Raw genomic sequence first — 24,524 nt, 5'->3', positions numbered from 1 at the left:
ACCTTATACGTATATAATATAATTTTGCCCTGTGATTGGCTGACGAACAGTCCAGGGTAGGCTCCAGCACCCTGGGACCCTTGTGAGAATAAGCGGTAGAAAATGAACGAATGAATATGATATAATTTGAGCAAATATTGCAAAAAAAAGTACTACGATTTGGCTCACATTCAAATGCTTTGGATTTTTGCCCCCCCAAACAATATATTTGCACAATATATTAAAACAACAAAATTAAAAATAAACATAGAAGAGAACTGAAAAATATCACTAGCCCTTTTTGGATAGCGATACTACTCTGGTATCGATATTTGGATTGCCACCTTTAGTTGGCATTAACTCCAGCTGAGGATTCTGACACTGATTAGCTGAGGAGACATGCAGCTGTAGAAGAAAAAAGTCTGTAAGAAGATGGGGTTGACGTCCACTTGGCTTTTCTTACTCCTAATTTGTCCAAATTCATTTACACACGTTCCTGGAAATGGAGATGCAGAATTAGAATCGGATAGCTCAGAAGCCGAAATGGAACCAGAGATGAATGAAAAAGTGTCCCCGATGTCTGATGTCACATTCTTAAGGAGTGGATCCTCACCACCTCAAAGAAAAATGTCTCCTTGGTATCGAATTGTTTCTTCCTCACAGGACCCAAAAGAGCTTTTCAAGCCCGAAAAAGGTTTCAGGTTTGTCCCTGACTCTGTAAGGAAAATGTTACTTGCACCACCTCCCCCCATTGTCACACCGGGAGGAACAGGTACATCTAAGCTCGTTGAGGTCCTGTGCCATGTTGACCGGATGTACGTAAGAGTAAGAAGGGAGCTCTTCTCAACTTCGGATGCATTTAAAGACTTGAAACTAGGTTCCTGTCCTGTTAATGAAGGCACCAAAGATCATTATTACCTTCTGTACCTTCTGAAAAGTGACTGCGGATTCGTGAGAGAGGTTCGTGTCTTCTTTTTTTCTGTGTTCCGTCACTGTGCATACGATAATCTATACATATGTTTGTGTTGTAGAGTCAGAAAGACCATTTACTCGTCAGTATTACGCTCCAGTACAACCCAACTACTACAGTTATACGAGACATGCCATTTAGCATTTCCCTGCAGTGCAAATACCCACGGTAAGATACCTCTTACACTTTCAAGCGATTGCGTATTATGCAGTGTAGAGCAGTGGTCCCCAAACTAAGGCCCGGGGGCCGGACACGGCCCACTTCCACATATGACCCGGCCCCCTGAACAATAAAGCATGTACATTTTTCTGTCATAGAACTGGAAATGGTAACCTATTGTGACGTGACTACAACCACACTTTGCCCCAGTCATAGAACATAAACAAACAAACAAACTACCCTGACTCTGGCCCCCCTTCAGAGGAGGGAAAAGTCATGTGGCCCTCACTGGAAAAAGTTTGGGGACCCCTGGTGTAGAGTATGACATTTCATGATAAGGCAGTCATAAGTTTTGCATTAACCGACAATGTTTATGTTGTGCAGATATTTTCACTCCTTCAACCCTGGCATCTCTATCCAGCTAAGGAGAGGCACCGTGTACAAACCCCTCAGACCCAAACATTCTTTTATCCTCACTCCACAAGATGGTAGGATTTTGTCCCATGTCTACTTCACTTGATTAAAAATGCACACATTTAGTTGTATTCAGTGTTAAAAAAAATATGATATGCCTCACACATGGACAGTCTTCTTGCTCTTTGGGCTTTTCCCTTCAGGGGTCACCACAGCAAACCAATCCCCTCCATACAATAACATAACATAACTGACTTTATCTCCAAGGCCTCTAACATGTAATGTCCCTCTGATGTACTCCTTCCTGATCCTATCCATCCCGGTCACTCCCAATGAGAACCTCAGAATCCTCATCTATGCTTCCTCCGGTTCTGTTTCCTGTCTTTTCCTCAGTGGAACTAGTGTCTCTAGACCAGGGGTGGGCAAACTACGGCCCGGGGGCCACATCCGGCCCGCCAAGTGTTTGAATACAGCCCGCCCAATCTTTCCAAAGTATTTAATTTAAACTCAACATACAACCTGGCATCATGGCCTGAGCCAACCTTTTGATGGTTTTATCAATTTCGTTGTTTGACATGGTCTGTTGTTTACAAAGTGCTCCTGAAAAAAGAGACACAAGCACATAATAATAATAAAAATTAAAATAATAATAATTATATTGTTATTATAACTATTATGATTATTATATTTATTATATTAATGCTAATTATTATATTAATTATATATAATATTGTTATATTTGCATATTTTACATAATAATATAATAATTATTTTATTTTTATTTTTATTATTAATATTTTATTATTTTTAAAATATTTAAATATAAATATAAAATAATAAATAATAATAGCAGATTGCATGACAATTTTACAGATACAATAATACCAGGTGGACTGTTACGTGTAAAATATATAGTCTGCCCCCCCGGAAATTTTGTTATATCAATGCGGCCCGCGAGTCAAAAAGTTTGCCCACCCCTGCTCTAGACCAAACAACATGGCTGGTCTCACCATAGTTTTGTATACCTTTCCTTTCATTTTAGCTGAAACTCTTCTCTTTCTCTGACACTTTTCTCCACCCGTTCCATCCTTCCTGCACATGCTTCTTCACCTCCTTTTCACAATTTCTATTGTTCTGGACTGTTGACCCCAGGTAGTTAAAATTCTCCCTGTAACCTCACTCTTCCACTTGGGTCCGTCTCATTCACACACATGTACTTTATCTTGCTGTGGCTAATCTTGTATATGGTCATTACAGTACAGCAAAAGACCGATCACCGTCGCACCTTAAAAAGTGGAATTTTGAATAATTTTGGGTTTTTGGCAAGTATTTTGTCTTTTCAGCATCTGGGAATGAAATTGTTGGTGACAAATCGTTTATCCTGGGACAGCCAATGTACTTTGAGGTAAAGCTATCTGGCAACACGGCAACACACCAGAGGCTTTACATCAACAAGTGTTTCATGACGGTTTCCCAAGATCCGACTTCAGAACCTAAATACACGGTCATCGACAACCAAGGGTAAATTGTTCAACTCATTTTTTTTTCGAGCTTGATGTCGCATTTCAACCTCACAGTTCTATCGTTCTTTCATTGCAGGTGTATGTACGACGGCATGATGACACGACACTCGATGTTTCTTAAGGGCCTCAAAAATGTCCAAAGGTTCTGTGTGAGCGCCTTCATTTTCAAGGACATGGTTGATACTTCATCACCGGTAACACTCAGTTGAACACACATGCCTCCAAACTGTAAACAAATAGCATATTTGCTGCACTGGCCATTTTTTTTTTTTTAAAGTTTCAGCAACTCTACCTGCACTGTGAGTTATCGATGGGCGATCCTACACCAACCCAGAGTTCAAAGGCGTGCAATTATGATCAAGCGTCTAAAAAGTAAATACACTATTGCATCACCGCTTTTGATCAGTGAGTAATTGTTGTCTTCGCTTCAGGTGGAAGGAGTTATATGGCAGTGATGCTGTGTGTGCCTGCTGTGAATCCTCCTGCTTGCCACAAACAAAAGGTACACTTGGCCTCCATCTAATATTTGGATTTTATGCAAGCAATAACCAACACTTCAAAAGCCATTTTACATGTAACAGCAAGTAACTTCATTAAAATGATCTGTCCAACAGCTTCTGAGAATGTGGTCTCAAGCCCCTCGTGGAGGGTCAACTTCGGAGGGGAGGCCGCAAACCCGGAGTTTGAGCTACAGCCCGGATCCTCCATTTGGGGAACCTCCGGCTCAGAGGATTTAGCTGGGCATCGAGACTTCCTAAGTCACTGGGAGACAAGCTATTGAAGGTCTGTGTGCTTTTATAAATAAAGTGACTCCATGTCATCCGTGGTGTGCAGCGTTTAATTGGTAGTCATAGCTGTCAATCAGTGGCCGTTGCTCATTGGCTACAGGGGAAGCTGAACTCCCCATTTAAATTGAATAAACTTGAACTTCATTCATGCCAATCACATATAGACCAAACAACCATTCACACTCACATTCATACCCGTGGCCAATTAACCTAGCATGTTTTTGGAATGTGGGAGGAAACCGGAGTACCGGAGAAAACCCATGAGAACATGCAACATGCAAACTCCACACAGAGATGGCCGAGGGTGGAATTGAACCCTGGTCTCCTAGCTCTGCGCATTAACCACTCCCCCGCCGTGCCGCCCCTAAACTTGAACTTTCATTCATTCATTCATTCATTTTCTACCGCTTTTCCTCACGAGGGTCGCGGGGGGTGCTGGAGCCTATCCTAGCTGTCTTCGGGCGAGAGGCGGGGTACACCCTGGACTGGTCGCCAGCCAATCACAGGGCACATATAGACAAACAACCATTCACACTCACATTCATACCTATGGACAATTTGGAGTGGCCAATTAACCTAGCATGTTTTTGGAATGTGGGAGGAAACCGGAGTACCGGAGAAAAAATGGCCGAGGGTGGAATTGAACCCTGATCTCCCAGCTCTGCGCACTAACCACTCGACCGCCGTGCCGCCCCTAAACTTGAACTTAAATACTGAAATACATCGAGGGTCCATGGTGGAGGAGTGGTCATTGATTTTGACTGACAGTAGCCAGGGGAGTCAGTTGTTTCCGCCCTGTATTCAGTGATTTGTACTTTATAATAATAATATATAAAAATAATAAAATAATAAAATAATAAAAGTTTAATTTTCCTCCCAATTTTTTCCGTTTATTTTCTGAAAAATGTCCTTTATTTTCAAATGCAAATGTTGACAAATTCTTCATCTGGAAGAAATTGTATTTGCATGAAAGTTGCCTACATAATCAAGTATTTGAACGTTTGCGTTTCTTAGCATCTCCTGGAAAAAAGTAAGCGTATTCCTGTAGATGCACTCGTGCACCACAAGGGGATGGAAGAGGTTTACCGGTTTAGCACGCGTCAACTCCTCAGGGAGCGTGAGGGTCTTTTGAGCCAAAGTGTTTCCAATAAGAATATGGTAAAGAAGCTTTTCCCGCAGGCTTCTCGCTATGAAGACCAGTAAGTCACGCAGCCTGTAGGCCACAAACTGTGGTCTCCACCGTGATGGCTCGATGACAAAAAGCACATGCATTAGTGCAATTTTGCAATGCCAAGCCGTTAAAGCGCCGCTTCCCGACAGCGCCGCCTGTCTGCTGTGAAGGAAATAAACGATTTCTAAAGTCTGAATGTGGCATGAGTTTTCAGGGAGCTGTTTAGACATGCGTACTAAGAGTCGATCCTCATAGATGTTCAGTGACAATGTCCAGATTTCATCCAGGGTGCTAGAAGATGGGCTGCTGTAGAAGTAGGAATCCGTGTCGAGTTTAAAAACAGGTCTTATATTGAATCGAATCTTCTTTCCTGATTGAAATCGAACTTCAAGGGTACCGGTTGCATTGCTGTAGCAGGTGATTAGTTCAAATCTGTATTTATGAGAAATCCTTGACCAAGCATCCCTCACGGTGCTCTGGATCCATCTCCTCAGCCGTGACTTTGATAAAAACGGGCTGTTTTTTGCACAATATTTGGCTTTTGTCTTGGCTTCCTCAATCTCACCATGCAATAAGCAAACCATGTCATTTGCATCGGGAGAACGGCAGGGGAAGTCACTTTGGAATTTATTTTCCACCAGTTTTATCCGACCCCGGATGTGCAGGTCTGGCAGCAGGTCAGTTGCCTGCTTGTTGCAGAGCAGATACTCAAAAGTGTAAGGATGAGCTGGGATAATAAAATTCCGTCCATCTATCATCTGAAAGTCCCCAATGACCATACCGCCATTTCCAACACTGGTAGCCCTCATGGATTCCAGCAGGTCCTCCATTAAACCTTCCAAGAATTCCTCCTCCCTGCATTTCTTTCGGGATGAAACCTGAAGACATTTCCTGTTGAGTTCTCGCAGCGTGAAACTGTCGGGAAGTGGCACTTCAGCGGCGCAGAAGATCTTAGCATTAGCAGATTCATTCCGAAGATATTTCCCGATGAAGCGGATCACCGAAATGAACGAGAATATATTCCATATGCACCAGAGATAATCCCTTTCCCGGTCGGCGACGGCCATCGTTGAACCTTCCTCTTCTGCGGTGTGGGACTGAGGTGTTTTTTCTGCTTTGGAGATGATTTTTCTCCTAAAACGCTGGTCTGATTCTGCAGGCTGACAATGTACGTCAACGTCGGACATACATTTGTCTTCACTTGTGCCAGGTACATCTTGTAGTGAGACTTGCATGCTAGCTTTTTTGGATGAGATGCATAAATACTCCGATAGTTTCCTCACTCACGAGTCTTGGGTCCCGGGTCTCCACCTCCTCGAATATGGGCTCATTATACTTTTGAAAGATGATGTTCTCCTCCTCTTCAATCGCAGGGTCGTCTCTTGGATACACAAGGAGCCCAAAAGCAACCACTTTCAGAAGATGTCCATGCATTTTCACTCTTGTCTGTGAATGGATCAATACAGAATATATAGAATTAGAGTTGTTAGTACTTATTTATAGCAGGTAAACCCAAATCAGAAAATGCAAAACACGAAAGAACATTTATAAATTATTTCCATTCACTGTCATAAAAAGCATACATATGACAAACTACAGTTTTACACTTTTCCAGGAATTTGTGAATTTTTTTCAAAGAAACAAACAAGACTAACCTCGCACCCACCGTCACAGCCTCTGCAGCTGCTTCCTATTTTAATGTAACTAGTCTTTGGTTAATGACTTATTTCCTGTACACCCACTTGTTGTGACACTTTCCTGTGTAATACATACACAAAGCCCACGCTTCATACTTCCTGTGAACTGTATACCAGTCAAAGAGCACATCTCAAAAGTGTAATCATTGACATGAAATATGAAGTTCCAGGCCACAGAACACAAATTCAGAAAAGGAGATATTGAATGGAGTTTGTGTATAATGCAACTTATCTTTTATCTTGCTTTTGGCTTCTCACTGGTTGACACAAACTTGTTGTTTAGGAGGCGCAATTAAAATTAAAACACTTTCAATAATATAATAATATATAATATTTTCAGGATAATAATGATAGTATTTTCAGAAAATCAGGCCCTATTTAGCAGTGAATATTCACAGTAGGGATGTCCAATATAATCGGCGATATTGATTTAAAAAATAGAAAAAAAAATAGTTCATACCAGTACAATTAATAACACGCTCCCCACAGTAACAAGCTTTGTCTTTGGATCGCAGTTAATTATGCAATTTTCAATTAAAGAGCTGGTTTGCAAGAGGCATGTGGTATAGTAGGTGTCCCCCTTCAGCACCTAATAATAGTAATAATAATAATAAAATAATTTATAATTTCACTAATTGTACAGCATTAGTCCTCAGTTTCCATAGATACACAAAATAAATGTGAAGCTTTTATATTTGTGAAGGTTTTAAGACTAATTGCCAGATTAATTGGTACAGGCTGATTGATGGTTTGCCGGCTTGGATGTAGCTCCACCAGTCTACCTTTTATGCGGGTACTACACATGGGCCCATGTACGTAGATCATCACCTGGGTACCACCAGTCGTCCATGTTTCTCTGTCTGGCCCCCAACTCCCGCACAGCCAGGAAACCGCCTTTCTCCACCTCCTCAGCCTGTTCTTTGATGGCTTTCCGATGCACCACTTCTTTTTTTGAGGCTCCAACAAAGCCCCTACGATCCAACTCGGTGGAGTGAAGTGCTTCAATATCGGACATCAAGCATTTCCAAATTGTCCTAAAGAGATGAGCCACAGATATTTGAATGTTTTGTTACCATTTTGCATGTCTCAACCAGTACTTAACACAACGCAAACATACATACATAGATACAGCAAAGCAAGAAAAACAACTGAGATTGTTGCTATGTGGAATAAATGTTGTTAAAATGTCTGTTAAAAATCATATGCAATGAATGATCAAGAGAAATAGACATATGAAAATGTCTTTCTACGTCACCGTAAGCACAGGTGCTTATGAGAGGCTAGGCGTGGTGCAAGAGAAAGACCATCCCCACGGAGACTTAGGGAAACAACTTTCATTCAGTCTGACATGCAACGGGAAGGCAGCAAACGACTTCAGATGGACAATTCAAATGTGTGAGCTCTAATCCTCTTCACTCCTCAATCGAGTAAGTGTTGCAATTTGTTTAACTCTGTGATCAATATCCACTCACGTAGCCAGGATCTCTGTATGAAAGCTGGCTTAGACTAAGCCTCGGTACTTCAGGAACATATGGTGACACTCAGTAAGACAAACCCCATGAAGTGTTGATGGGAATTTATTAGTACTTAATAGAACTAAGGACTCTGGCAGCCATAAAATGTCATTAATAATATTGTAGCTGTGTAAAATATCTCTAATCTTGTAGAAAAAAAAGCGAGTCACCTATAGTCAAAACTGAGCTTGATACCAATTTCATAGTTAAAGTGTGTTACCTGTATTGTTACCTACTTTATCTATGTATACTGTAAACACTCACAAGAAGCCTCACAAGATTTGGAAGTGACTTTTTTTTTATACTTTTGAGGCATTACTAGCTTCTCATGTCTTGTATTTGTGTTTTGTTCATTTAAAACAGGGGTCTCAAACACGCGGCCCACGGGCCAAATGTGGCCCGCAGGACACTAGTTTGAGGCCCCCGCCTTGATATGAAAGTTTAATGTTAGTGCGGCCCGCGCAAGTTTGATATGGATGCTGTATGGTATCATGTACCCAGAAAAAAATATTACATTTGATTAATGTTCATGTTAAAGGTTAAATAACTGTTAATAGTTATCCTCCCTATCCGTGTGGAAGTGGTAAGTTCTTGGCTATTTAAGTTTAAAGGAAATAACTTGAAGGCTACCGTTTAGGTCGCTAGCTTTCTAGTTTGCGAGTTAGCATGTGTCTCAAGACCCCGCAGTTGCGCAATATGTTGTAAATAAAAAGAGTATAAATGTGACTATAGTCGTGTTTTGTCATGTCTACAGGGCTCTAATAATGCTTTGTTCATTTTAATCTGAAAAAAATCATTTGTCTACCCACCAACTATATGTGGTTTCTTATTATTTGCCGTTTTATGGTTATTATTATATTTATTTATTTATTACTGATTGATTGATTTTCTTTATTCTTGATTTGTTTATTTATTTTTCATCGTATTTTGTGTAGAAAAATAAAAAGTAAGATATTTGAGAACAGTGGAATGTTTTATCAGAGCTTTTATTGTAGAAAATCAAAACCAAAGCAAAGTTTATTCATTTTTGTTTTTAATAAAAAAAAATTTTTTTGTTTTTGGAAAACCTGAGGCGACCCAGTCTCGCCCAGACTCTAGCTCCAGTGGCCCCCAAGTAAATTGAGTTTGAGACCCCTGATTTAAAAGCTGCATTTTAACATTCTGATGTACCTCTTTTTACAGATATCACTTTTGAGCTAAAACCCAGAGAAGAGCGCAAAGATGGATAAATTCCGTATGATGTTCCAGTTCCTTCAGTCCAACCAGGAATCCTTCATGAATGGGATCTGCGGTATCATGGCTCTGGCTAGCGCTCAGATGTATTCTGCGTTTGAGTTCAGCTGCCCTTGTATTCCCGAGTATAACTACAGCTACGGTATTGGGCTGCTCATCATCCCTCCTGTATGGTTCTTTCTATTAGGTTTTGTATTGAACAATAACGTGTCCGTGCTGGCTGAGGAGTGGAGAAGGCCGACGGGAAAACGGAGGAAGGATCCCTCCATCCTTCGCTACATGTTCTGTTCCATCACGCAGAGATCTTTGATTGCACCTGCAGTGTGGGTGTCAGTCACTCTCATGGATGGGAAGAGCTTCCTCTGTGCTTTCAGCATCAATTTGGATATTGACAAGTTTGGGAATTACAGTCTCATCAAGGAGATGCCCGAGACAGAGAAGATAAAACTACTGGCGAAGATTCCATGTAAAGACTTGTTTGAGCATCACGAAATAAGAGCAGCGGCGTCACGGTACATCAAATGCATATCACAGGTGGCGTGATCTTTTTGTGCTTCATGTTTCTTGCCAATGTTCTCATCTTGCATATATTGACCTGAAACTACAATGAAAAAAATGCATAACGGCCATACGCCATCAGACAAAAACAACACACTATTAGTCATATTATACAATTCCGTGTTACACATCCAAAACTCCGCTTCCATAACTTCAGTAAAGGTTGTAATTTTACAATTTAATAACAAAACATGATGACAAAGCACATCTTCATTGCTGTACTTTAGTCCTATAATGTGCAGTCAACCGCACTTGTGGCTTTTCAGTGGCTTAATAAGAACGATAAGCCTCCAAATGTATTATTCATGGAACTATTTTCATCTATCCAAAACACCCACTCTCTTATTAGCTCTTTGATCAGATGAAGGCAGTTTAATAGATGTGAACACATTTTAAGTGATTCTATTATAGCGCTATGAACAGTCGGGGGTCTGTTTCCGTCATGTCTAATCAAGATGCTCCAGATCAAATAGATAGCTTGCTGTTAATACGTGTCTATATTGTCTTTGTTCGCAGGCTTGCGGCTGGATATTTTTACTCATGATAACCTTCACAGCCTTCCTGATCCGTGCCGTACGGCCGTGCTTCACTCAGGCCGCTTTCCTCAAAACCAAATACTGGTCTCACTACATCGATATTGAGCGTAAGATGTTTGATGAAACTTGTAAGGAGCACGCCAAGAGCTTTGCCAAGGTTTGCATTCATCAGTACTTTGAGAACATCAGCGGAGAGATGCGTAGCTTGCATCGCCATCGCTCCAGCAAATATGACAGCGACCATGACGAGGACGACAAGAGGAGGGACGACGAAGAGAAACTGCTGGGTATAAGGGCCCAGGATGACATGAATAAAGCTTTGTGGAACTGGCACACGTGCAAGCCCGCTCTTGCACTGAGAAAGGAGCAAATAAATAGCGAAAACAAATGCAAATTGAACGGGGAGGCCAATGGCGCATTAAATGGGTTTGCAAACGGCCACACCCATAACGTGGAGAAAAAAGAATGGGCAGTGTACTACAGTAAAGTCTGACCGCAAAAGGGACAATGGTTGATGCATGACCGCCTTGGGCTTGGGTACATATTTCAGTGATTTTAACATTCAATGAACTGTTGTACTGAATGCAAACAATATGCACTCACAGGACACTTTATGCTAAATGTTTAACTGGGGTGGCCAAGGTGAGACCATTACTCAGGTAGGGGTGGCAATAAGTTGATACCTAAATTGTCTACATGGCGATTGGGGTTACCGGAAAGTGACAAGGGGTGGCCACTGTCTTTTGGACCAGCTATTATGTGTCGTTCATTGCATATTTTCTGGATTCTGCTCACCATCATGGCGGCCCCCACGGAAGTGGATGCTGAATGGCACTCCTTGGACTTAGTTTACATGTCCACTTCCAATATTAACAGATTTATGTGCTGTATCACGCCTCAGAATTTAAGTCAAAGGGGACACTTGACCGAAACTTGACCGAAACCGATCAATGTAATTATCGAAAATGTAGCGACCATGCAAGACTCGGTTTTATTAACAGCCCTTCCACAAAAACCTTTCCTCCCACGGAAAGTTGTGTGCTGCAGTAAAATGCGTCCAAGCGGAAATGGCGGTTAGGCTGAACTAATGTTCATCATGAAAGGACGCAAAAAATCATCAAAGCCCATATACAGTGGAACCTAGTGGCTAGTGCGTTATTGTGTTGTGTACAATTATAGTTGTTATTAGTAGTATTATTTTTGGGAGGGTTTTCCAAGACGAGACTTAAGACCAGGGGGGACCGAGCCTTTTCTGTGGTCGGCCCCAAACTATGGAACTCTCTGCCCTCCCAAGTAAAAAAAGGCCCCCAATATTGAAAACTTTAAGTCTCGTCTTAAAACCCACTTTTATTCTGTGGCTTTTAACTCAGAGTGAGTCGTATGGTCCTGTGTCTTTTAGTTCTTCGTTTTTATTGTAATTGGTTCTATTTTTTATACTTTTATTGCTTTGTTTCTTGTTTTTAATATTTTAATATCTATTTTATTATTTTATTTCTTAAATTCTCTTTTAGTTTTGGATTATTACTTTTTATTTTTACTCGTCTGTGCAGCACTTTGGAAACTCTGTTTATAAAATGTGCTATATAAATAAAGTGGATTGGATTGGATTGGTTTTCTGTGTATTGTTTAAGTGAGGGCCGTGTTGAATTTTGTCCCCAGGCTCCATTTATGACACCCCTTGTTTATCTGCAAATCAGTGATGACACTCATAACAATTGTTTGTGTTGCTCCCAAGAAAAACTACCAAGCTCTGATACACAAAATGCTAACATGACAAAAACACACAGAAATAGGGGCATGTTGACAAGAATGCGAGGGCAGGTAATGCTCCGCTTGGACTGTATTTGCACTCTGTTTGATTTATGCAAAAGAAAAGGTTGCAGCGCTCACAACCATTTACCTGTTGCTAAGAACACGAGGTCAACATTTGCATCCATCTCTCTCTCTCTTGTGTGTTTTTATTTTGCCAGACACGGCCTTGAGCTTCAAACGGATTCTTCGTGTCTTCTGTGTTAGACAGTCAGAATAGTTGATCAGACACTGATCAGCTGTAAGAGGACAGCAGGACGCTGTTATCACCATCATGGCATGTCAACAATAACAATAACATCTACAGGCTGCATTTATGGACAATCCAGATGTTCGTCCGCAAGGACGTTACGAACATCGCAGGAGAGATAGGGAAGAAGGGGTGAATGGAAATGGCATGTATCCCATTGTAGTCCCTCCCTCCCCCCTTGGGGATTAGTGAAGCACTCCCCTTGACTGCCTCAAAGCTTGCCCAGTCGCCCAGCAGCTGTTCTCTCCCTTAGTGGACTGGCAGGGAGGATGGCTGGTGTGTTGGGGGCTGGGAGTGGTTGCAGGCATTCGTATGTCTTTGTCCAGCTTGCAGTTTTTTGCCCTCTACAATAAAGAGTACTACTACTCATCATACTTGTCAACCTTGCTGTTTTTTCATGGGGAAACCTCATATTCACCCTCGTTTCCTGTAAATTTTTCGTATTTAACTTTCATTTTAAAAAAAACTGTCTAGTAGGACTACTACATGTGACGATGGTAGCCATGTTTGAACCACAGCAATCAACTGTATAAATAATGCACAGTGGTTAGTAGGGCTTTCCAAATAATGTCACTAATTTTCCAGACAATTTCCCTTAATTGTCAAATGCAAATGCTGACAGACATTAGAAGTACTTCTTCGTCTTATAATTTAAATGTAATGGAGTAATGTTGGCTATTTTCTTGACAGCACAGCTCTCAGTATGATGCAGTGCAGCTTGACATTAAAGCGCAAACTAGAATTATAGTAATAAACACATCATTGAGCTACACAGCTGTAATCATACGTATATGATGTATTGATTGCCTTTTACAGACAAGACAAGAAAGGTGTTGATTTTTTTAGTTATGGTTCTCTCAGATGCAATTATGCACGCGACCCTACAGGATCAGACGTAAGTACACCTTAGAGAAAAAGAAAAATCGCAATCACCTTAAACAAAGCCACTGCTTTTTAATCGATTTCTACCAGTGTTATTATTATTCATCAGCTATTGTATTCATTATATCATTGTTTGTGAGTTTGTGCAGTAAACAACATGTCTACAAATACAACGTGGACATGTGTGATGGAAGGGAAAAGGTACATACGTGACTTTGCAGATTTCCATTTAGTCAGAAATGACATTGTTTTGTTTGTGAGGACATCAGCCATGCATGCATGCAGCTGACCGGGGCCTCCCTTGACTTTGCTGCAAGAACCCTCCAACCCCCCCACCCCCCGTTCTCCCTCTCACATATACATGCAAAGAGGTGCACGTATACAGACACATACACATCAGCATGCTTGCAGGCGCCCTATTCGTCAGCGTCTGGCTCATTCTGCCTTCCTTCTGCCTACAGATTGGAGGACAGAAGCGGAGGGAGGGCTAAGGCCGAGCAGAGTTGCGAGGCAAAACTGATGGTCACATGAGCACAGATCTGTTTACAAACCCAAGGCAGAGCAGAGCAGCGCAGGAAGGCGTCGGGAGGGAAAGGGCAGACTGCAGGCTGAGCACCATTATGGACTGAAGTAGGAAGAGGAGAAGACTGCCATGACAAAGCCAGCTGGAGGTGCGACGGACTGACGGCAACAGACGAGCTCTTTGCTTACACACAACGCCTTTGTCTGTTTTTTTTTTCCGACTGAAGGAGCAGATGGTTGGAGGGAGAGGATCTCCCTCTCCACACAAGCACACACATGCACTGAGTGAGAAACAAACACACTCAGAAGCAACAACAGGAAAGCCTGCTTGAGAACTGTCGTACGGACCCGTGCTCGCTATTGTTTGGTTTCTGAGGGCAGCATTTTGGTGGAATACCCTCCGTAACATCAGACGACTGAAGGAGGAGACAGCAGAGGACATGCGAGGTGGGGGTGAATGATACCCGTGAAAATCCTCTGTTAAAAAAGCAGCTTTAGAGGGAGAAGACAAAGCAGACTAAATCCAGATTATTACCTTCATTGATCGACGACTGTCATTGTGATCAGCGGAGTGTCATCGGAGACAAACCTGCACACAAAAAGTCAAGTCAAAAGAAGGCCGTTTTGTGCTGAGAGTGTCAATATTGACCGTGCTCCTGATGATGTTCTGACTGCGCATGATTCGAATTTTGACAACAACTTGCGAAATAACCCGTGGTATGAGGCAAGTGACAAGCCAAGCTACACAACAACATTTCTTTGTCTCAGCTGATGACATCATTCTCGTCGGCATCCAAGAGCACATGAGGTCTTCAGTCCAGGTCCAGACTCATGTCCCAAACATCCCCATCTTAACACATAGTGGTTAATCCAGATTTGGGAATGCTCGGCCGCACAGACTGCTGAGCCAACAAAACCACACCTCTCCAGGATTTATGGAAATCTGAGCAAATCTGAAAAACTTAAGGCTTGTATTTGGAGGAGATCAGCACACAGTGACTGATCCCAGGCAACAACCACCAACCCAAGACTTTGCTCTCCATTCAGGCTCAGCCTTCTTCTTAAAAGGGTCTGAATTTATAGCTGCTGGCCCAGGAATCAAATTTCATGCAACCATTCCAATGGTGTAACGGTAAGTGAGTGGATTTCTACTGCCATCTGTTTAATACTAAGGAGGCACATGTACTTTGTCTACTTATAGCTCATAACCTCCGGTTCTGCCTGCCCGTTTAGCGGTTCTGCATAATGGCTTCAAGGAAAGCACAGAGGCCTGAGTTTAGTGTTTTGATGCAAATGGCAGACAGCACACAAAATACGCTGCATTCAAGGTCATGTTTATTTCAGTGATACAGCTAGAATATCTCTTGTTCTGATGTCCCTTTATCAAGTTCTTGAGTTCTTGAGATATTTTCTATGCTTTGATCTTTGTGGCCATAGTTTGGGGAAGGTCCTTGCTTTGTGCACCGAAAAAGCATGCTGGATTACTTGAAAGCCTTGACCTAAACTCCCAGAAAATGATGAGCCCCATGTCTGTTTATCTGGATTCCAACAATCTGTCGGAAATAATCCAAAAGAACGTTATAGCTGAAAAAGTGTGGGGCAAGTCTTTCTTCCATTTTTTAGCTTCTACGCCTGGTGTCCATTTTACCCATCTTTCATTAAGACCCCCCTAACCTCCAGCTATATCAAATGATCCTACCCGTGCCTCCCACACTGTGCAAGCTGAACCCATTCATTGACTCTAAAGAGCACATGGGCAATTAGACTGTGGCAAAGAGCCTGCTCGCTGCAAATGAACAGGGTCACATGCGGTGACTGGAAGTGGGGCTTCCTTTGCTATTGTTTTGCCAAATGGTCCCAGGTTTCGTCTCGTTTAGATACACCCCACTCCTTGCCACCTGCAGGACACACATTTGTGGTCTTTCAAACGCACACAGACGTACGCCCCACTCCATACTACGACCCCTCCTCCCCCTCGATGCTGTCACGCATACACACACTTTACTACACTCCTCCATTGAGTCTGGGGAACAGATGGCGGTGTGCTGTGTGTGTCACTTTGCAGTGTTTGTCTTCTTCATGGCCAATTATTGTGCACGGGTTGCCACCGCTGTTCCACAGCCACGGCACCATGGACACACCTGCATCCCAGCCGCGTCAAAAAAATAAAACTCTCGCAGGCTCTTAAAGTTCCTCAAGAGTTTTCAACGTAAAAAGAATATGTTCAGAAATGTAATATAGAATTATGAGAAAAGGTTTCGTTAACAAGGTTTTCACAACCTTGTTTCAAATGCAAAACACTCCACAACAAGTGACATGAAGTCCATGTATCCAATGTCCACTGTGGTGAACATGAGATCTTACTACTACGACTTTTTCATATAGAATGATGAAGATGGTTGATGCAAGAAATGCACCAAGAACAACTATCTATTCATAACATACCGACAAAAACACAGCTCATTCACGATTCAGCATTGACAGCTATGCTATGCTGTGCTAAGTTGGTAATAATTTATAAAATTGTAATAATACAGGCAATATAAACAGCAAATATAATATAAACATCCCCGAATCAGGGATGAGATCCTTACCAAAGTGTAGTTTAAATACTTAGGGGTCTTCAAGTTCACAAGTCAGGAAAGGATGAAATACAACATTGACAGGCAGATTGGTACCGTATCTGCAATGATGCGGACTTTGCATTGGTTCGTTTTGGCGAAGAGGGAGCTGAGCCGAAAGGCAAAGGTCTCAGTTTACCAGTCGATCTGTGTTACTACCCTCACCTATGGTCATGAACTTCGGGTAGTGACCGAAAGCACAACATTGTAGGTACAAGAGGCCAAAATGAGTTTTTTCCGTAGAGTAGCCGGGCTCTCCCTTAGAGATAAGGTAAGAAGCTCTTCTCTGTATTGAGAGATGCCAAATAAGGTGGCTCGGGCAACTGGTCAGGATACGTCCCGGATGCCTCCTTGGGGAGGTTTTCAGGCACATTAGGCCGGTAAGAGGCCTTAGGGAAGACCCAGGACACGTTGAAGAGTCTCTCAACTGGCCTAGGAACGCACTGGGATCTGGACAAAGTAGCTAAGTAGTAGTATACAGGGATGGACGGTTCCAAAATATTCCAAGAAGCAAATAATCCACTGCAAAGGCCAGTGTATGAAGTAAAACACTTCAAAATATTTCTGTTTTGTTATATTTTTTCACTCAAAACAATTATTTTATCTAAAAAATGTAAACCTTTACTTTCCTGGGTTTAAGTGAAGACTGGCTAAACTTAAAGTCAGCTATTAAAAATCACCAATGACCATGACCATGTGAATAAACATATGTTTTATGTTTTTGTTTTTTGGTCAGGTTGCCTGTGTGGTTTGAATTCTCTGAGCTCTGAACACGACTGCATCATGACGTCTGACACGTATCACCTGCCACTCAATGTGTACGTCATTGTGCTGGGCATCGGCCTCTTCGTCTTCATGCTCAGTCTTATCTTCTGCTGCTACCTTTTCAGGTAGGTACATGGGATGAAAAAAAGCGTGTAAGGGTGGAAATGTGCCGAGCTGACAAACACCCGGACAGAAGATGTGTGAGGTAGAAAACAGGTTCTGACCATGGACAAAATATAGCTACAAAGTCCACCGCAGTGATAAAGCTGACACTGTTACTGATTTTTTTTTTTCAAAAACTAATATGCATTTTTTCCCTCAGGGGCTGTCAACACTATTTTCATATCCTAAGAATATTATTTCAGTGAGTCCAATGACTGTGTGCGCCAAACGTCTTGCCACACTTCTGCTGTGTTTTTGCTGCTTTTGGCAAGCTATTTTTAGTTCGTAGCCTAAAACTTGCACTACTGCTGCAGTGCTTCCCACTTCCTCTCCGACACTACAAAAACAACTGACTGATCAATTTATGTTAACAAATAAAAAGACAAATAGTTGCCCTGGAAACTCACATGAAATAAATCACAGCTACACTGGTGTGAAAAGGTGTTTGCCCCCTTCCTGATTTCTTACATTTTTGCATGTTTGACATGTGTCAAACCTTCAGATCATCAAACTAATTTGAATATTGGTCAATGACAACACAACTGAACACACAATGCAGTTATAAAATGAAAGCTTAAATTATTAAGGGAGAAAAAAAATCCAAACCCACAGAGCCCTGTCGCCCCAACATAATTGAGATTAATTGAGAAATTAAGCAATTTCTAAAGATTTGGGACTCCAGCAAACCACAGTGAGAGCCAGTATCCACAAATGGTGAAAACATGGAACAGCGGTGAACCTTCCCAGGAGTGGCCGGCCAACCAAAATGACCCTTTGATAGCAGCGACGACTCTTCAAAGAGGTTGCAAAAGACCCAACAACAACATCCAAAGAACAGCAGGCCTCACTTGAGTTCAGTGTTCATGACTCCACCATAAGAAAGACACAAAAACGGCCTGCATGGTAGAGTTGCAAGACAAAAAACCCACTGCTGAACAAAAAGAACATTAAGGCTCCTCTCAATTTTGCCAAAAAAACATCTTGATGATCCCCAAGACGAGAAAAAGGTTGAACTTTTCAGAAGGTGTGTGTCCCATTACATCTGGCATAAAAGTAACGCTGCTTTTCAGAAAAAGAACATCATACCAACAGTAAAATATGGTGGTGGTAGTGTAATGATCTGGGGCTGTTTCAGGACCTGGAAGACTCGCTGTGATAAATGGAAACGTGAATTCTGCTGTCTACCAAAAACTCCTGAAGGAGAATGTCCGGTCATCTGTTCATGACCTCAGACAAATATTTTGTCACACCACTGTATATTATTATTAGGCCAGGGTGACATTAGTCGCCCAAAAATGACAGGTGTCATTCAGACCAACAGGCACTCCTGGAGTAACCATAATCCTTGGCTGGCTTAACATATCTTCACCTACATTAGTTTGGCTTTAGTGTGGCTTGGGTTTGATGATAAAATTCAAGTACTGCTTATCTTCTATATCAGGGTAATATCGAATGTGGTAGTGAGTGGAAATCAGTAACACCAGCAAGACAAAAGTCAGCAAAGCGAACCACTACACCGCCAATCCAGGGATGTGCACATGAGCTGTAAAAAGACTAGATACACCTGTGCAAAAGCATAAATAACCGCCAGGCCTTTCTCAGATGACCCTGTCACTCCCAAGGGAGGCTTCCAAAATACCGTCACTCCACTTAAGTTGGGAGTGTCCCTATGTGACCCTACGAAGGGTTTGTTTCCAGATGTATTAACTGTGAAGGGCTCTGAAATTTGGATTCACATCTTAAATTCATAGGTTTGCCCTCTACTCATCTTGTGACCTTGGTTGGTGTTTCTCGGTTAAAACGACAGGGTTATTTATATGGTGTAACACAAGTAATAAACCACTATTACCGCCTGTATGTGTCAAATAAATCAGCTTATTACGTCCTGTTTGTGTCGCTATCAGGTTGAAACAGCAAGGAACAAGAGAGCAGTTCAGCTACAACGAGGTATGTCGCTACAGTATCTGCAGTGTTTCCTATACATCCGGTCATTCATTTCATTTGCCGTTCATTTTTTTCCTTTCGTGGGTTTGCCACTACGCATGATAAACACATTATAATGGGACTTGTCTGCGTAGATTGTCTTACAACTCCCCACACACATGCGAGCGTATTCAAGAGTCCCACTATTTGAGAAGCACAGCTGTAATTTAGGGAAAGTGGTTAGCGCACAGGCCACACAGCTAGGAGACCCGAGTTCGATTCCACACTATGGCATCTCTGTGTGGAGTTTGCATGCATGTGTTCTCTCCGGGTACTCCGGTTTCCTCCCACATTCCAAAAGCATGCTAGGTTAATTGGTGACTCCAAATTGTCCATCGGTATGAATGTGAGTGTGAATGGTTGTTTGTCTATATGTGCCCTGTGATTGGCTGGCAACCAGTCTAGGGTGTACCCAGCCTCTTGCCCGAAGACAGCTGGGATAGGCTCCAGCACCCCTGCAACCCTCATGAGGATAAGCAGTAGAAAATGAGTGAATGAATGAATGCTGTTAGGTCAAAAACTTGGTTAACAACATGTTCTGTTGTTAACCAAGGTTTAAAAACTAAAGCTAATGTTGTGTCGCTGTTTTTCCTCTTGGAGATCAATAAAGTATCTATCCAAAGAAGGAGAAAAAACTACTTTTTCGTGGATGAGAGGCCACATTTTTATAATTGATTGTAATAATGCAAATTAGATGTATACATCCACACCTCTCCCCCCCGACACCACAGACAGATTGCAATCCTGTAAAAACACCCTCTGAGGCTCTCTAAATACTACCGCAGCATTTCAGGCGTTTTTAATCCAACCATGAAACCCAATGCCCCCCCCCCCCGCCCCCCTGAAATGATCTTGACTCTGTACATGTATTATTACATACACTCTCATTTCAAAAGGTTGACAGAGTGAAATTGTAATGCAAACCATCAGATGAAGGGTAAACAAATGCTAATATTAGACTCTCTTTACCATGCAGCCAATAGTAAAATGAGGTCATATTAGGATATATATGTCATCTAAAGAATTTCCTGACACTAAATATACTGTATGTGTCTTTCCATGTTCTCTTTTCTGGTTAAGGTGGTGCTGAAGGGAGCAAGCAAGAAACTAAGCCTTTTGGGAGTAAGTTCCTTTAAGTTTCCTAGTGCAGTACATGTGTTTGCAAGCCATCTTGGACTGACTATTCTAACATAGCTACTACGTGCAGCACTTCACTCAATTCAGTGTTTCTGAGCTGCAATGAACACTCAGCACACAGTCACAGTGGACATGTCCTGGAAATCTCTTGCATCACAAATCCAAGTGCTTTCCTGTCTTCTCATAGCAGAGTTCAGGACTACTAAGAATAACTGTGCTCTTTAGAAACACAGTTGTCTGTCTTTCTTATGACCGCATTTCTATTTTTCCAAAGGCAGTGGACATTTTGGAGATACAGTAAAGTCTCGTTATATCGATATCGGTTATATCGAAGTACTGCTTATTACGATACTATTTTCATTTCCTGGCAAATTTCTAATCTTTTATGATATAATTAGTTCCGTTAGTACGATACCCGGTTATTATGATAATCCGGTTACTACGATGCCCTTTTCATCTCCCAATCAGCCAATTTGGTCTGCTTATATCGATACAAAAGCAGCTTAAATCAATCTTTGCTTAAGGATTTCAATACCAAAAAAGAACACGGCGAACGGCTGCTTCCAGTCAACTTTATTTTTCACACTTCCACCACCAGAGCGCAGCACACACACACCGATTCCCGCACTTCCTGGTTCACAGGTCATGCTCAACCCGCCCCACATAGCTGGCCAAACACATGCCTGCAACAGAAGAACCAACTGACATAGCATACACACCTATTCCAACGAAGACACAAGCGTACAAATACATGTATTTAATTGTGTTGTATTCAGATATCTTTTTTATCGCTTGCAATAATCACTGTTTTCATACGTACATGCTGGCGTTCGTGGTTTCTCTCGTGTGTATAGATTCCACGAACGCAGTTGGTTCTTCTGTTGCAGGCATGTGTTTGGCCAGCTATGTGGGGCGGGTTGAGCATGACCTGTGAACCAGGAAGTGCGGGAATCGGTGTGTGCTGTGCTCTGGTGGTGGAAGTGTGAAAAATAAAGTTGACTGGAAGCAGCCGTTCGCCGTATTCTTTTTTGGGATTGAAATCCTTAAGCAAAGATTGATTTAAGTGCATTATTGCCCACTTTTAATGCAGTTCGGCACAGGATCGGATATATCGACAGTCCGGTTATATCGATATTTTTTCAGACTCCCGACAATATCGATATAACGAGACTTTACTGTGTATGGAAAAGAACACCTTATAAACAAAGCACTGAAACTCAGAATCACTGCTTTCAAATACACGTGTTGACCTTTTGTGAAGTATACAGTGATGGACTGTGTTTTGTGTCTTACCTCATTATTGTTGTGGTTTTGGCAGCAAACCTGTGCAGTGTGTCTGGAAGAATTCAGGACCAGAGATGAACTGGGAGTGTGCCCATGCTCACATGCATTTCACAAGAAGTGAGTGTATACTGATTATTGATTTTGACTTATAAGTTTTCTATTTAGACACAGTATTAAAAGATTTTGTTAATGTGGAGCCATGATATGTCACTTGTTGCCATGTTAAAAAGAAAACAAATATTACTTTAATAGTAGAGACAGCTTTTCGCGGGGGTTCCAACCGCCATTGGTCACTCTCAACAGAACTAGCTAACTAGCTAACAAGCTAAATGTAGATGTAAGCCTTAAATATGTCTCACACACTTATTAACCTCATTTTAACTGATAATGTAATGGTAGTCACCGCTTATGAATGATAATCATGACCGCAAGCAGTGATTCACCGGAGTTACAGGCAACCCTGACAACGACACTTACGTCTGTTATGGAGCCGCCTCCACCTCACTCCGAAGCGGCTAGCACTAGCATGTTGCTCCCCTTATACTGTGGAGGCCGCTGTGTCATCCCAGCTGTCAGAGAAGATGTTTCTCCAAGGCACGTCAACATAATCCACGCTGCTTGAGTGTTGGGATTCCAGTAAAGACTTAACCAGCCGACATTTGCGTGTGTTCTCCTCGCTGCAAGTTTGTTATGTACAAGTATCAAGTTTGCGTCTTGGCAGCCATGATGTGTTCAAGGCCTGACAAACAAGTGCGATATTGCAGCACTTGGCAAAAGCATAAAGATATAAACATGTAAAGTTGTTAGATGCAAAACGAAAGATGCATGAAAAAGCATTAGTCTGTTTGAGTGTACTGTATGAGGGCTAACGTATATTTTACTACCTTTTCAGTGATGCAGTGCAGTTTTTTTGTGTCAAAAACTCCACACTAAAATGGGACAATTTGGTGGTCAATTCCACAATTACAAAATACATTAAATTTAAATAAATTTAAAATAAAATACATACATTTAAATACATTCTATGTATCTCCAACTCAAAGTCTCTCGTCCGTTCATCCAGGGAAAAACACTTCATTCTCATGACAATAAGGACCGCAAAGTGCTTTCATGGACACTCCGGATATCACAATAACTTAATTATGCTTGTTTGTGCTTTAAACAGGAAAACACTAGGCGGATATTCACTCACTCGGTAACTCTTAAGGGCTCCGCACAATGGCATGTCATTTACGTATTATGTTAATACAATATGGGCATATTTCAGACATAATTGCCAAGTGATTCATTTGATTTCAAATTGTAATGATGTGGCAGCCCTAATTTAAATGCATCAAGTGATATTATAAATACAGTACATGTTTAAGAAGGCAATTATTCTTTCAGGTGCCTGCTCAAGTGGCTGGAGATCCGGAGTGTATGCCCGATGTGCAACAAACCCATCCTCCGACTCCACACCGACGCCCCGCAGGGGGCTGAGGGCCCCATGGAGCCAGAAGAGGTGTGAGCGTGGCCGGGGAGGAATGAAACCAGACTTTTCCTGAAGAAAACACAACCATTTAAATACGACTACAGATGACCGTTATCACAGGACATCTTTATGATCCCAAGTGGCCATGATGCTGCAGACTTGAGCAATATTACATGGTGGGGAACTGAACTGAAGCATACAAGGTCAGGAAATGGGACATTTTCGTTATATCGGTCCTAGCGTAACTTCCATAATGCACAGTTCAGCAACAACCTGACTGGAAAAGGGGCCACAGAGTTCTGCACTGCTGGACACAACAGTAGCAGTACCGATACCTCTTCCATCTCAGGGGTGTTTCCAATCCAGCCAGCACAATTATCAGTCCATCCATCACTCCCACATGCATCTTACAATCAATACTGCCACTGTGTATGTAGGTGACATACTTGGTAAGAGGAAGCCACGCCGTCTGGATGACTTAACCAGCAAGACGCATTTAAGTAGGCAACGTTTCAGAATGTGTCCCGGGAGCTTTCCTTTAAAAAAAATAAATAAAATTAAAAAATGAATAGAAAACTAGCCTGTATGTATTGTACGTAAATGTGTCCCTGTATATTGTTATTTTGTATTTGTTGCTTTTAAAATAAAATGTCATGTAATGTAAAGTAATGGTGGAAAATTTATTGCGAGTCATTACAAAGCTTCTACAAACTCACAATTCTCTCACATGAGACAATGAATAAAAGGGAATCTAGTTGGAATGGTAAATTCCGGTTCACCATTATCACATTAATATATATTTTTTTACAAAGGTTGGTTAATAAAAAAGGGAGAATGTTGATGTTCCTTACGAAGAAATCAGAGTAGCAACACCTGCGTTCGTTCTTTAGTTGAAAGCGTCTTCGTTTTTGCCTTCCACAAACGCCACAGCCTTCTTTTTGACCTCCTGTACACTTTGCGGCGTGCCGTGCTTCTTCTCGTAGTCCAGGTAGCGCTTGAAGAAGAACTTGATGTTCTTGACGGACACGCTCAGGTGAATGACGCGATCAAAGAGAGCCCTGTGGGAACACCGTCATTGAATACAACCGTACACACT

The 24,524-nt window shown here is 41.8% G+C and overlaps 5 protein-coding genes across 7 annotated transcripts in view; 3 read left to right on the top strand and 2 right to left on the bottom strand.

Moving 5' to 3' along the window:
- Positions 1–345: 345 nt before the first annotated feature.
- Positions 346–3,843, top strand: zp3c (zona pellucida glycoprotein 3c). Its single transcript, XM_058058539.1, has 8 exons — positions 346–939; positions 1,011–1,117; positions 1,493–1,596; positions 2,866–3,043; positions 3,122–3,239; positions 3,323–3,417; positions 3,477–3,547; positions 3,660–3,843. The coding sequence occupies exons 1-8, from the start codon at positions 412–414 to the stop codon at positions 3,824–3,826; spliced, it is 1,368 nt and encodes a 455-aa protein (XP_057914522.1). The 5' UTR covers positions 346–411; the 3' UTR covers positions 3,827–3,843.
- On the bottom strand, positions 2,528–15,185 carry LOC131136174 (inositol 1,4,5-trisphosphate receptor-interacting protein). The gene is made up of 3 exons (XM_058082764.1): positions 14,541–15,185; positions 6,279–6,450; positions 2,528–6,244 (listed from the first exon to the last, which is right to left on the bottom strand). The coding sequence occupies exons 1-3, from the start codon at positions 14,544–14,546 to the stop codon at positions 4,776–4,778; spliced, it is 1,647 nt and encodes a 548-aa protein (XP_057938747.1). The 5' UTR covers positions 14,547–15,185; the 3' UTR covers positions 2,528–4,775.
- Positions 7,980–12,150, top strand: LOC131108014 (calcium homeostasis modulator protein 1). 2 transcript variants are annotated; one of them, XM_058058674.1, is made up of 3 exons: positions 7,980–8,128; positions 9,398–9,982; positions 10,523–12,150. In XM_058058674.1, exons 2-3 carry the CDS (start codon positions 9,437–9,439, stop codon positions 11,033–11,035), a joined length of 1,059 nt encoding a protein of 352 aa, XP_057914657.1. In that variant the 5' UTR covers positions 7,980–8,128; positions 9,398–9,436; the 3' UTR covers positions 11,036–12,150. The 2 variants fall into 2 exon arrangements, with proteins under 2 accessions (XP_057914657.1, XP_057914759.1); XM_058058776.1 differs by lacking the exon at positions 7,980–8,128 and having other exon boundaries at positions 9,393–9,982.
- Positions 14,006–24,093, top strand: zgc:175214 (uncharacterized protein LOC557610 homolog). Its single transcript, XM_058059011.1, has 6 exons — positions 14,006–15,137; positions 17,363–17,516; positions 19,458–19,500; positions 20,617–20,658; positions 21,992–22,074; positions 23,344–24,093. Exons 1-6 carry the CDS (start codon positions 15,113–15,115, stop codon positions 23,462–23,464), a joined length of 468 nt encoding a protein of 155 aa, XP_057914994.1. The 5' UTR covers positions 14,006–15,112; the 3' UTR covers positions 23,465–24,093.
- Positions 23,008–24,524, bottom strand: part of pdcd11 (programmed cell death 11) — a 25,091-nt gene continuing 23,574 nt past the window's right edge. For both annotated transcript variants that reach the window (XM_058058201.1, XM_058058286.1), the window contains exon 36: positions 23,008–24,486. In XM_058058201.1, the coding sequence (XP_057914184.1) occupies positions 24,315–24,486 (172 nt within the window). In that variant the 3' untranslated portion in view covers positions 23,008–24,314. The remainder of the gene's footprint in view (positions 24,487–24,524) is intronic.

This window comes from Doryrhamphus excisus, chromosome 1 (assembly GCF_030265055.1).
Source record: "Doryrhamphus excisus isolate RoL2022-K1 chromosome 1, RoL_Dexc_1.0, whole genome shotgun sequence".
NCBI lineage: Eukaryota > Metazoa > Chordata > Actinopteri > Syngnathiformes > Syngnathidae > Doryrhamphus > Doryrhamphus excisus.
This window is presented reverse-complemented; position numbering and strand designations above follow the sequence as displayed.